This window comes from Ipomoea triloba, chromosome 5, assembly GCF_003576645.1.
Source record: "Ipomoea triloba cultivar NCNSP0323 chromosome 5, ASM357664v1".
In the NCBI taxonomy this organism is placed as follows: Eukaryota; Viridiplantae; Streptophyta; class Magnoliopsida; order Solanales; family Convolvulaceae; genus Ipomoea; species Ipomoea triloba.
The window spans coordinates 22,908,715-22,923,020 of NC_044920.1; the positions used below are offsets into that span (position 1 = coordinate 22,908,715).

General features: G+C 33.0%; 3 protein-coding genes across 6 annotated transcripts in view; all 3 read left to right on the top strand.

The window, feature by feature from the left end:
- The window catches only part of LOC116020600, a 6,139-nt gene extending 5,531 nt beyond the window's left edge, over nt 1-608 (top strand). The window contains exon 10 of the mRNA XM_031261068.1: nt 362-608. The gene's annotated coding sequence lies outside the window, so the exon portion shown is untranslated. The remainder of the gene's footprint in view (nt 1-361) is intronic.
- Nucleotides 609-5,503: 4,895 nt separating this feature from the next.
- LOC116021209 (endo-1,4-beta-xylanase 5-like) lies at nt 5,504-8,437 on the top strand. The gene is made up of 7 exons (XM_031261823.1): nt 5,504-5,660; nt 5,886-5,917; nt 6,000-6,156; nt 6,268-6,431; nt 6,552-6,653; nt 7,046-7,192; nt 7,274-8,437. Exons 1-7 carry the CDS (start codon nt 5,588-5,590, stop codon nt 8,168-8,170), a joined length of 1,572 nt encoding a protein of 523 aa, XP_031117683.1. The 5' UTR covers nt 5,504-5,587; the 3' UTR covers nt 8,171-8,437.
- A 2,186-nt stretch (nt 8,438-10,623) lies between these two features.
- On the top strand, nt 10,624-12,767 carry LOC116019456. Of its 4 annotated transcripts, none has more exons than XR_004098724.1 (3): nt 10,624-10,887; nt 10,957-11,052; nt 12,162-12,767. XR_004098724.1 is itself a non-coding variant. In XM_031259663.1 (3 exons), exons 1-3 carry the CDS (start codon nt 10,793-10,795, stop codon nt 12,576-12,578), a joined length of 576 nt encoding a protein of 191 aa, XP_031115523.1. In that variant the 5' UTR covers nt 10,624-10,792; the 3' UTR covers nt 12,579-12,767. The 4 variants fall into 4 exon arrangements, 2 of the variants coding, with proteins under 2 accessions (XP_031115523.1, XP_031115524.1); XR_004098723.1 differs by having other exon boundaries at nt 12,291-12,767; XM_031259663.1 differs by having other exon boundaries at nt 10,989-11,052.
- The last annotated feature ends 1,539 nt before the right edge of the window (nt 12,768-14,306 follow it).

The window sequence follows — 14,306 nt, forward strand, 5'->3', positions numbered from 1 at the left end:
GGGGGGGGGGGGTTGGGGCAATTGTTATATCATGGACTAGGGTTCATATTGCATTGTGAACTCTGATACAAAAATTCTGTACTTTCAGTTAACACATTTTGTACCTACAGTTAACAGTTTCTGTATATGTAAACAAATAACTTGATAATTGCTGACGCATAATATAATAACAAGTACAGAAACTATCAACTGCAGATACAGAATGTGTCAACTACAGATACAAAATTTGAAGGTTATTTTTGGACCAGGGTCTACAATGCAAGGTAGACCTTGGTCCATGGTATAATTTGCCGGGGGAGGGGGGTGGGGGGGCATATATAATGTGTAAAATTTGTCATTGAATGATGTTTGTTATTTCCAGGTTGAGTGGCATGACTCTGAGTCCCTTGTGCTATGGAAGAGAGCAACAATGTACTTATTCTCACCTCTTCTTTCTACATCATTTTATCATGATTGTTGTTGTATATTTATCATGACATCAAACATAGATCTTGCAGATGTATTCAGTAGCCCATAGCTCATTCTTTTGACCCTTCTATCTATGTAGGATGTGACTTAGTAACATTTAAACTTGGGTTATTGCTTAATTAAATTCATATTGTTGTTAATGTCTGTTGCAAACTGCAAGATCTTTCATTTCTGCATAGTGCATACATTCAAATTTGTTATAGTTTCTCTTCATTCTGCAACATTAATAGCCTCACTAATAGCATAATATTCATTAGAGTTAATTTCAACTTTAATTCATTGACTATTGTGTGCTTGCATTTTTTTATTATTATTTTTAAATATCTTCTATCATTGAGAGGCTATTTGTTGTTTTCCCATCAATTAAATTTTGAAAAAATAATTGTTGGGGATTATTTGCTGGGAGTAATTTTGTTTCAGAAAGTAATTAACATATTTGGTGTTAATCTGAATCGTAATTTTTTTATTCGTTTTAAATTTTCTTAGAAATGTTTTTTATTATTATTTAAATCTCCAATATACCTGTTTTCAAAAAAAAAAAAAAATCTCCAATATACCTTTCTACCTCTACAATCTTAATAAGAGCCAATAAAGTTAGGGTTCTAACGGACAAAAAATGTTGGTGTAATTATTTACTTAAACGAATGGTTCATATTATTTTGATTTTAGTAATCTTTTATGATTTTCCTTCTTTACCTTTATTATATTATTTTCTTCCCTTAAATAACCCCACATTCTGTTAGTATAAACTTTAGTAACAGAATATTTTGTTAACTTTTAACTTACCCATTAATTTCTATAAGAAAGGTCTTAGGTTAGAATCTCATTCTAATTAGAATTGGCATAATTGTTAAACATATATTAAAAATATATTAGAGTATATTATTGAGAATTAAGTACACATTCTATTACTCTTATAGTCTTATTAAATTAAATAAATTAGTAGCTACAACAAAAAATAATACATATGCATTTCTTCAATTTAGAAGTTTACAATGCCTTTATTCAAAAAAATATTCATTATCAAAAAAAATTTTTTTAAAAAAGGATTAATTTAATTAGTTATATTGTCTTTATTTTCCACAATAAAATTATTCATTATCAAAAAATTCAAAAAGATATATAATTTCATTAGTTATATAGTCTTTATTTTTTATAATAAAAATTATTCATTATAAAAAAATTTAAAAAGAGATATAATTTCTTTACCTTCAAATTCAGTAATTAATTATATTCACTACATTATTTATTGTCTTCTTTTTACACTATCTTGTAATTAAATATTCCATATCAATGTTATAATACAAAATAATGTTATATATTTATTTACCTAAGAAGGTCACGAGTTCAATCCTTACTAACACTCTTTTGGTCAAGTCTGCCATACAAGGTTTTCCTAGAGTGATTTGTCTCTCTGGTGTGATTTGGGTGCTATTACATCAGTGGCATATAAGTGAGAGTTTACCATGTACAAGTATATTCCTTCATTGACTACTAAGTTAGCACCAAAGCTGACATTAAAATTGCCTTAAAGCTATGTAACCTCAAAGAGAATAGAAAGTAACTTTAACATAAAGGGGAACTATAGATTAAAGTTTACAATTATGAAGTTGATTAACCGTTAATTCCCAAACTAGAAATTATCTTTTGTTTTTCGTTAAAGATAATATAACACTGAAAAATAAAATTATTTACTAGTTTAAGAAATTAGAATACATTTATAATTATATGCATTATAACACTGTTATTGCTACTGCTACTGCTACTACTACTACTACCGTTGCTGCTACTACTACTGCTACTAGTAGTGTGGTAGTAGTAGTGGTAGTAGTGGTGGTGGTGGTGGTAGTGGTGGCCGTGGTAGTGGTGGTGGTAGTGGTGGTAGTAGTGGTAGTAGTGATAGTGGTAGTAGTTGCAGTAGTAGTAGTAACAGCAGCAGCAACAGCAGTAGTAGGTGCGCGTGGTTTGTATTTTTAACGTGCTTAAGGTGCGTGATTTGTGTACTTAAGGTGCGCAATTGTAATGCTTAAGGTGCCTAACCGCACAACTGCACGGGAACCCTTCCATGCACCTGAACCCTTCCCTATATTATATATATATAATATAGGGAAGGGTTCAGGTGTGGTTAAAGATTCCCGTGCGGTTGTGCGGTGATCAATGCTATTTAAAAAAATTTCTAAACTGATTACACCTTAAGCATCTAATCTACGCACTTAAGTTGGATTAATATAAATATGGCTTTTTAGAGAAAATCTTATAAAGAATATTGGTTGTGTTTTGGAACTGCAAAAAAGAAAAAAAAAAAAAGTGTCATAAAGCTTCAGACTGACGAACCTTAAGAAGGAAAACAACGCACCTTAAGAAGATAAACCACGCACCTTAAGTTTCAAAAACTGACGCACCTTAAGCACACAAACCACGCACCTTAAGAAGGAAAACCACGCACCTTAGAAGAAAAACATGCACCTTAAGCTTCAGGTTGACACACTTTAATTTTCAACAACTACTCACCTTATGCACACAATCCAAGCACCTTAAGCACAAAAGCCCACGCACCTTAAGTACAAAAACCACTCACCTTAAATACGTACCTAAGAAAGAAAACATGCACCTTAAATTTTAATATAAATGCAAAAATTAACAAATTGCCACCGTGTTTTTTTTTTTTAATTTGGTAATTATGGACGTTGATTTAAGCAATATCAATGGCTCAAATTTAACCGCACAATCGCACGGGAGACACCCAACTGCACGGGAACTGAATTATATATATATATATATATATATATATATATATATATATATATATATATATATATATATATATATGGGTGCGCTCTAATGAGAACGGGTGGCTAGGAGAGAAATAAGAACGATCCACAGCCGTCCACGTGTCCAGATCAACGAATCAGATGTAACTTTAAAAAAATGACGCAGTGGTATTTTCGTAAATAACTCGAACTTTGGTGTAAGTAATTGTGTTATAAGTGCAAATAGTTGGTGCACATTTGCAAGTAAAAAGTGCAAGTAAAATCACTTACAAATGCGCATATTTTCACTAACAAGTGCAAGTAATTTACGCTGTTAACATGCGTGCACCTAGGTGCAACTAGTTATAACGTTAGGTGCACTTAGTATTGATGTTCAGTGTATATTTTACTTGCACTTGTAATACATTTTACATGCACTTGTGCACCTATTTTCACTTACGAGTGCAAATAATTTATCTTGTTAACATTCATGCACCTAAGTACACCTAGTTATAACCTTAGGTGCAACTACATCCAGACACGTGGCGCGCTGCGATTCGTTCTCAGTTCTTTCCTGAGCGCACTGTTCCCATTTGAACGCATACATACACACATATATATATATATATATATATATATATATATATAACTAGTATTTTCGTCTGTGCGTTGCATGGAATGGATTTGTTATAATATTTTAAGAATATTTGGATCGATATACAATTATATAAATTATATCATCGAATATTATATAGCGCAATTGATAAAATTGGTTGAATCGATTATGTTTTCTGATGTTTTCCTTGCTCGAATTAGAGTAAATAATTGTCCAATTACCCGTGCAATGTACGGATGAATTTTTTTTATTATACATTTAGACAATAAAAATAAAGATGAAATTATAAAAAAACTATAATATTTAACATGTACATTTATTTGATTATAACATTAGCGCAAATGTATTACTCAATTAATTGAATAATATATGACTTGTTTGTCTACAATTATCTTAAAAAGATCGATATGTAATATGGCTTATGTAATTATATTATTACTAAAATAAATATGGAAAAAATGAGAAATAATTTATTTATAATTATTATAAAACAAATTAACGACTGATGTTTAGCTTAATTATATTACCATAATAATTATTAGGCAATTACACTAATATATGTGCAATTATACTTTTATTCTTTATGTATATTCATTTTCACCATATCATATTAATATATTCATACAGGAATGGAATTAATTAAAATATTTCATTAATTTCATGAGAGGAATTTAATAATATAATAATATTTTTAATGGGTTATTGTTCTTATAGTACCAAATAGATCATATAGTAATATATATATATATATAATACGTAAGATTAATATATTCATACAGGAATGGAATTGATTAAAATATTACATTAATTTCCGTATATAATAAGGAATGGAATCATATTTTGAATATTTTGTCAATTTTAGCCATAAATAAGGAATGATAAGGAAAGTTAGAATTTCTGATAAGGAATTATTATATAATATTATGTTGATTGATTTCAAATTTTTTGGACTAAAATGAGCGGGAAAACTAGCACTTCTATTTTAATATATATATAGATTGCATTTAAAAATTAGTCGTTTTAATTATACTTTTGATTTTTTTTAAGGATCGGAGGAGTGCGGTAAAACGCAAAGTTTTTTAATATTTCTTTTTAGTATTAGGGTTTTTAGGTGCATATATACGAGTTGCCTTGAAAGAAATATTAGAATATAGAAAATATTATTAGAATATAGAAATTAGATAACATAAGACATGAAAACTCTGATTATATATTTGGCAATCATGATTTTTTGTTTTCATGTTAATTTCCTTGTGGTTGTATTGAGTTGTATATAAGAAATAAGAAATATTGTTTTCCTGTCATTGATTTGCATGTGGGGCTCATATATATATTATAATTTTGGGCAACGGTCATATGCTTAAATTATGGTAATAATCTATAGTATTGTAAGAATAATAACAATATTATTTACATATTTATCTAATTTCTATATTCTAATAATATTTTCTATATTCTAATAAGAAATGCATTAAAAAAACATGTGATGATGATCCATCTTTTTAGAAGATAAAAATATAAAAACTAAACAATGTTGAAAAATTATAAACCATCAAGCAACTATAAATTATTTCAACCATTAGTTTTTAGAGGATAAATCTTATATAATGCACCCATTTTTCCCTTCAATTATCATCATATCAGCATATTTGGTCATTTGGAAGTTTCTTTGAATAAGATTTTTGGAGTTTTACTCCAATTCTCTATCCTAAATATTATTTAGGATTAGGTTCTAATCTTATTTTAAGCGAAGATGATAATTCATCGTCATTTCTCTTTATGTTTCATTCTCTTGTTTGGCATTTCCATTAGCAGCCTAGCTCAAGGTGTTTGTCTTTCTTTGTTTTTTATTTAACCGACTCCAACTTGGCACCTATTTTACTTGGTGTTAAGCATATATTATATAAATATAAATGTGCAATTTAATTAATTTAGCTTTTTTAATTGAGATGAGTTGCTTGGAGCATTTTTTTTAGGTTATACTGAATGCAGAATTTCATTGATTTTTTTTTCTTTTATTTCATTTGAATTTATCTTGTTTGGCAATGCAGATTTAGTGTACGATTCGTCTGCTACCTCAGAGGTAACTACATTCATATAATATAAATCTTGAATATTTTCAAATATATATATTTTCTCTTTTAATATTTTTGGTGAAAATACAGTGCAAGCCAAGGCCTTTTAAGCCACTTTATGGTGGAGGACTTCTGAAGGGTCAGAAGCCTAGCTATGAACCTATCCAAATTAACAAATGGGTGACAATTACTGCACCTTCATACAAATTGCCTAATCTTGTACCTGGTGTTTATTATAGTTTTTCCAGTTAAGTTACTTTTTTTATTATTAAATTAATTATTTGTAATTATCATAAATTATTTATACTAGTAATTATATTCTCATGTATTTTATGCTTCCACCTATATATATATATAGGTTGGGTGAAGATTATGGGTGCTGAATCTGCACTTATATGGGCAAATCTTGGCTCACTACAGAATTGTGAAGCCACTGTCCTTGCTAAGAGAGGATGTTGGACCTTTCTTAAGGGTGGAATTTTCTTAACTCAACCTTTAAATACATCTACATTGTATTTTGAGGTAATAAAACTTTTATAAGATTTAAGGGACAAAAAAAAGCGATTGCGATTTATTTTTTTAATTATATTTTTTTACATATGCATGTTAATTAATTAGCTTATCTGTTTTTGTAATTTGTAGGCATTGGGTGCCAAGGGTATCAACATAGATGTTGCTTCTGCTTCTTTGCAGCCATTTACTGAGGAGCAATGGAGGGAAAATCAGCAAGCCGTTATCAATAGGGTGGGTGATGAAGTTTTCAAGTGTTGCTAAGAGTTAATACTCAATTCAGTATTGAGTACTAACTACTATAGTCGATGACTAAATTGCGTATTAACTACTATTACTATTAGTCGGGACTAAATTGAGTATTAACTACTATAGTCGATTAGTCGGGGGCTAAATTGGGTATTAACTACTATAGTCGGGGGCTAAATTGGGTAATAATAACTAATAACTACTGTAGTCGGGGGCTCTCGAGGACTAAATTGGGTATTAACAAGAAAAAAAAATTTAGAAAACTATTATAGACAAGAATTAAATGCGTATTAACTCTAAATATAATGATGGAAAGTGATTAGTTATAGTCGATCGTGAATTAAATGGGTTTGTCTGTGTTTTATTACTTGCTGCAGGAAAGAAAACGTGACACTACAATCACGGTCACGGACCAAAAAGGCATCCCGTTACAAGGTGCAAAGGTTAAAGTGGAGCAAATTTCAAGTGGTTTCCCCTTTGGAGTAGCCATATCCAGCATGATTACCCAAAATTCACACTACCAGGTTGTTTTCTTACAAGTTTCTTGAATTAGACCGTGACTATATATTCTACTTGTTAATGTTCTTAATTGGCTTGTGTTTTAGGAGTGGTTCAAGAAAAGGTTCAACGCGGCGGTTTTTGAAAACGAACTAAAATGGCCATCAAATGAGCCCCGTCCCGGAGTTGTAAACTACAACATATCAGACCAAATGGTAGATTTCGTCAAGAAAAACAAAATAATGACTCGAGGCCACAACGTGGTGTGGCAGGACCCTAATTTTGCCCCGTCATGGACTCGCAATCTAACCGGCCCAGAGATGCAACAGGCGGTGGACCGTAGGGTAAACAGTGTGGTTGATAGGTACAAAAACAAATTCATCCATTGGGACGTGAACAATGAGTTGCTACACTACGATTTCTACGAAAGAAAATTGGAGAACCCAAACGCGTCCTTGGATTTCTACAAAAAAGTACAAGAGAAAGACCCCAATGCCACCTTGTTCATAAATGATTTCAAGGTTGTGGAGCAATGTGGGAACACAACCAATGTGGATTCCTTTGTGGCCAAGATCAAGGAGTTCCAAGCAAATGGGATAGCAAAACCCGGGATTGGGTTGGAAGGACACTTTGATATTCCCAATCCACCTTTCATGAGAGCAGTGATGGATAAACTTGCCACCCTTAAGGTCCCAATGTGGCTCACCGAGGTTGACATAAGTATTAAATATTCCAAGGAAGAGCAAGCAATGTACTTGGAGAAAGTATTGAGGGAAGGGTTCTCACATCCTGCTATAAATGGAATAATTATTTGGGCAGGTATCACTCCTAAAGGGTGCTGGAACATGTGTCTCACTGATTTGCAGTTCAACAACACAGTGGTGGGCGATGTCGTTGATAAGTTGCTTAAAGAGTGGCAGACCGGGACGTTGACTGGCGTAACGAATAACCAAGGTTCTTTTGAGTTTTCGGGATTTTTTAGGAACATACAATGTCACAGTTGAAAATGGTTCGAAAGTTTTTAAGGCTACATATTCCCTCTCCAAAGGGGCCGGTCGTCAACAGATCAAAATCCAAATGTAATCATGTACTACTATTAGTTGGCTGCAAATTTAGTAAGGAATCAAATATGCTCTGATTTGATCAAATTATGGACTCAATACATTCTGTATGTTTCAATTTTTATTGAATGGAAGAAAATGGAAACCGCCAAGCTAGGATGACTAGCTTCTTTAATTTGTAGGCAAAATAATGGCATATCGAACTACTTCCATGTGCAACTTCTTAAAAAGAACATCTAAAGCTATAGTGTATGTGTGTGATGTCTATATATATGGGGGAGTCTACGGAGCCCTAGCCATCGTGAAGGATTCCAAAAACTCAAATTATATTGTGGGCCATGGTACACAATGCATGCATTGTGGACCATAATCATGGCTGATACCGCAGTTGTGTTGAAAGGAAACTGCAGTTGCGCACAACAGAGACTATTCATCCGTTCAACACAACTGCAATATCCTTTCAACACAACTGCAGTATCAGTTCAACACAACTGCAATTCTAGACGGATGACACGGCATCTATTCCGTGCAACTGCAGTTCCCGTTCAACACAAATGCAGTATCCGTTCAACGCAACTGCAGTATCAACCATGATCAATGGTCCACGGTATAACGACTGTTCCAAAAATATACAATTTTCATTTTTTTTTAAGGATTCATTTCTCAATGCTTAGAATAAATAATAATAATTTATTGTAAGAGTCCATTTTATTGTATTGAAAATAGCAGGAATTAATGTATGGGATTTACACGATTAATTTACTAAATTGCCCTTCGTATTCAAACTTGAATTTCTCAATGGAAGTTGTTTGAGGAAATTGGTGCTGCATGAATTAATTTGCGGAGTATTATATTAAATTATAAATATTAATTAGTTGCTCTATAGAGGATTTAAAATTGGAAGAAGATTTGAATTAAAAATACTAATTTGGAAATGATTTGAATACTAATTCCATTAATTCGTACTAATTTACATGATTTATTTATTTGGAAATGATTTATTGTACTAATTTAATAAATCCTACTAATTTAAATTAGGATTTATTAAATTTAACTGCACCAAATTATTATTTATTAAATTAGTATTTAAATTTGAATTTAACAGACCAGTATTGAATTAATACTAAATAATACTGTTTTCAAAAAAATACTAAATAATACTAATTTGGTCTGTTAAATTTGAATACTAATTCGATTAATTTGTAAATGGATTTAAATACTCATTGGAAGATGATTTGTATACATGAGGACACATCTTAGGACAATTCAATTCCTATCCATTGGATGCAAAGAATTATTAGGGATGGAATTCAATTAGGATGTTATACTTTATTTTAGAAATGTGTTTATGTTTGAATATGATTCTTCATGTAGAATATTCCATTTTATTATGGTTATATTATTTATTTATTTTTAGAGCTTTTTCATCCATACTTATTTTAATGTTTGACTTTGATTTGTCCATTCATCATTACATCGATAGTAGTTTGGTGTGTGTTCTTTTATGCAATATTGTGTGCACTAGCACTCAAAATCACACGGAACCAGACAAGTGCACATACACTACCAAATCAGTGCACACACCTGACATCCAAACCACACTGCAACCAGACGAGTGTTCACAGACCACCAAATCCGTGCACACACCTGGTACTCAAACCACACGGCAACTAGACGAGTGCACACACCACCAAATTAGTGCACACACCTTGCACTCAAGATCACATGACAACCAGACAAGTGTGTGCATACCACCAAGTCAATGCACACGATATTGCATAAAAGTACACAGACCAAACTACTATCGACGTGATGACATACAGACAACTCAAAGTCAACTGTTAAAACTTTAAAAAAGTATTGATGAAAAAGTTCGAAAAATAAATAAATAATATAAGCATAATAAATGTGGTATTCTACGTGAAGAATCCTATTATACCATAAATACATTCTTAAAGTCAAGTATAATATCCTAATTAAATTCTATCCCTAACTAAATCATATTTATATTTTCTATTATGTTCTTATTAATTATGATTCCATTAATCCAATCATATATGTCCGAATCAATCACATCCACTCAAATCTTTGCATCTAATAGATAAGAGTTGTCCTAATTGTTTCGTTCGACTAGGATCAAGACGGTATTTGGAATTATGCCTAAAGTGAGCTTTGTATGTACCAACATTTGACCATGTCCGCTGAGTTACTAAATTATCATAATTTACATTATTTCAAATGTTCTGATTTGGATTCAACATGGGAAAAAAAAAAATAGCCATGTGCTGACTGATCTGAGTTAAATTTTCAAGTGAGAAAAACGTGTTTTCAAGAAAACACGAGGGAGATAAATACACGATATGGGAAGTAACAGCCTGTATTCCACTGCTATCTCACCATTTCCATACAAGCAACCATTGAGAATGCGCCGCAGCGATTGTTTCCTTTTCCGCTCGGGTCGCCGCCGCGCTTAAATCATGCACAATTTGCCCCAACCCGGGGCGGTATTGGGTTTTCGCCTTTCAGGTTGAGGTCCACAACCCCTTCTCAGCCGCATCCACCGCCATGAATTGCTGTGAAAATCCCGTGGGTCGGGTCGTCTGCCCCATGCCCCGCCGCCCCAATGCCCACTCCACTCGTACCCTCGTTTTCCCGATGAGGTATTTTAATTTAATTATTCCCCGCCCATTGTTAAATTTGTGTTCGGATTTTGATCCTACAATTTTCAGTTTTGTGTTTCTTATTTTCCCTGTAAGAACAGTAATTCCAGTGAGGGGATTGATTCGAAAACCGACGCGAGTCTTGTTGATCTCGCTTTGAAGAAGGTACATTTTGTGTCTAATGGATTTAGTGTGCATATATTGTTTTAGGATGGTTTGATGATATGTGTATATGTTTCTGGAGATGATTTATATGCCCTGATTTGTATTCTATTACCGCGGGAATAGGCCTATTCCGTAGTTTGTTAATGCTTTTAAAACATATTCAATTTCTATTTCTTAAACCAATCAAACACTAGAATAACATTCTTATTCTCTTAAAATTCATATCCTAACCAAACACAATAGTGATTTTTTAATATAAAATATAGGCATGGGATTTTTAAATGTAGAAATTGCAATTTATGCCTAGAGGTGCTCTATTTGAATCTTGTAAAACTGGCTTGCTTATTATTCATCCTTTCCTTGAATCTGGACTTTTTTGTTTTCAATACCAGAGTCTCATCCACTTAAAACTGCTCGATGTGCAATAGTTTGCTATATTGCCTAGCCTTGTGATTGAATGATTTCAATAATGGTTACTATTGATATATGATCTCTTGGCTTGTGATTGTATTTATGGGATACCTTTGTAAATGAAGTGAAGATGGACACTAAAAATGTTACACAGAAATTAGGAAAGGTAAAAACCAGTGGGTATTTTGAGCTGCCAAACCCAGAACTCCACTACATTAGCGCAGGAAAATGAAGTAGAAAATGAGAGAGTGATCCTCAACTCCTTGCCTTAGTTCCTTATGTGTCGCTTTATAGTAGACTCCTTATCAATTTGGCTACTCTTTTTTGGGCCTATTATTGGGTTGGTACAATAAATGGCTATTACGTTAAAAGAGTAACTATTTTTAGAAGATTTTTGTCCAACTAGAAGTTTGGAAATTGGATTACACTAAATGGAATTAACTTCTTGCTATGGATAAATTCAGGTGCTCTCTATTTCGTTTGCTTATATCAAACACACTGTCATACCAAATATAAGTTTATGGAATCTTAACAACTTGAAAGTTGAAACTCTTGCCATTGTGTTGCTTTAGTGTTTTCCTTAACTAATGTGCACTCCATTGTTGAGGTGAGATGGATCATTAAATCATTTGTTTATTTATTTAATGAAAATCCATATAAAAAATGCTCAGAGTTATTAAAGATGTTAATCTTTTCAGATTGATCGGGAATTTGGTTACTCTTTCACTGCTCACAAGTTTAGCATGGGATACATAAAATGCATCTTGGCATTGCATATCTACTTCGTTCCCCCTCTAACACAGTTGCTGTGTACTGTTGCCAAACAGGACAGTGTAGTTGCAATGCAGTCAATATCCCAATTGTCATCATCACCCCCGTTCTTCTCTGGATCGCCACCCTGCAGGACAAATAACCCTCTAATCCATGATACTTGCTTCAGAAACGAGAAGCGAGTGAGTATACCATTACCACAAAGTCCGCCCCTTTCTGGTATATCCTCTCCATCATCAGCTCGCAAATCAGCATGCACAAGGGCAAGGCTTGGCCAACAACAATCACCGGTTAGAGTAGAAGGCTTTGACTGCCAAAATTCTCGCCTGGCAGGTATTGCTTAGATTTCAGTGGTTGTTATTGTTAGTGCATCAGTATTAAATAAACCCCGAATTTTGGTGTATATAATCATTGTAATTTTCATTTATAAGCAAGCAGTGTAAATATGTTGTGTGGATGAACAAACAAGTGATATTTTGATTATTTTTCTCAACGGACATCAGAACAAGAAAATGTGGAGATATTGAAGATGACGTATTGCTTACATCAACGTACAACAATGGTAGTACGTGTAGCAGCAAAAATTGCATAGTAGACTTTATTAGCAACAAAGCTTTTTTGATCATCAAGGCTTTATCAACAACCAATGGTTTCTTAATAACATAGCTCTTAAAGTAGTAAAGCTTTGAGGGAACTCATATGCACTAGACCTCTACGAGCAGCAAATATTTCTATACAACAAAGGTCTTATATACATTAGAAGTTTGAAAGTAGTAGAAGTTGATAAGCAACATAACTTATAAAGCGCAAATTATATGGTGGACCATGGTCCACAATGCATTGTGGACCGTGATCATGACTGTACTGCAGTTGTGTTGAACAGATACTGCAGTTGTGTTGAAAAGATACTGCAGTTGTGTTGAAAGGAAATTGCAGTTACGCGGAACAGAGGTCGTTCATCCGTTCAACACAACTGCAGTATCAGTTTAACACAACTGTATTTACAGACGGATGAAATGACCTCTGTTCCGCNCATAACTTATAAAGCGCAAATTATATGGTGGACCATGGTCCACAATGCATTGTGGACCGTGATCATGACTGTACTGCAGTTGTGTTGAACAGATACTGCAGTTGTGTTGAAAAGATACTGCAGTTGTGTTGAAAGGAAATTGCAGTTACGCGGAACAGAGGTCGTTCATCCGTTCAACACAACTGCAGTATCAGTTTAACACAACTGTATTTACAGACGGATGAAATGACCTCTGTTCCGCGCAACTGCAATTTCTTTTCAACACAATTGCAGTATCCGTTCAACACAACTGCAGTATCAGTTCAACACAACTGTAGTATCAGCCATAACTCATGGTCCACAATGCATTGTGGACCATGGTCCATGGTATAACGACTGCTTATAAAGCAAAAGAGAATCTATATTGCTAATTATGGATATTGACATGTTGATCAAGGAAGATATTTACCTAAACAAGTAAAGTTGTATTGAAAAGTATAAAAGCGCGACGAATTTCAAAGACAAGTTCCACATGGTGAGTGGATAAAAGTCTACACTTGTCAAATTGAGACATAATAAAATATTGATGGTCCCAATTTCAGTATAAGTCTAGAGAGGGGGGGGGTTGTTGGGGTGGTGATTAATAAACTTATAAGTGATTTTGAAATATTTTTTTTTTCAATTATATAGAAAGCCTTTTTAAAGTTGACTAAATGAGTTAATTGGTCAACAATACCTCTTACAACAAGTTTGGTTCACGAAATACTTCTAGAATGGAATGACATTCTCGAGAACATGCCTATTCTATTGTTTGGTAATGCTTTTTGTTCTCGGGAATGAGTTATTCCCCTTTCAAGGGGAATAGCGATCCCGTGGCCCTTCCTGATATTAGGTTATTCTTGAGTTATCATGAATATCATAAATTTGCTATTACTATTTTATCCCAATTAAATCTAAACTTTGTTTAGTTTTTTTTTTCTCCCTATCACAACATTTCTTTATCTTCCGTACAACGCTTGCATCTCTTTCAAGTTCAAGCTCTTCAATCTTCACACGATAT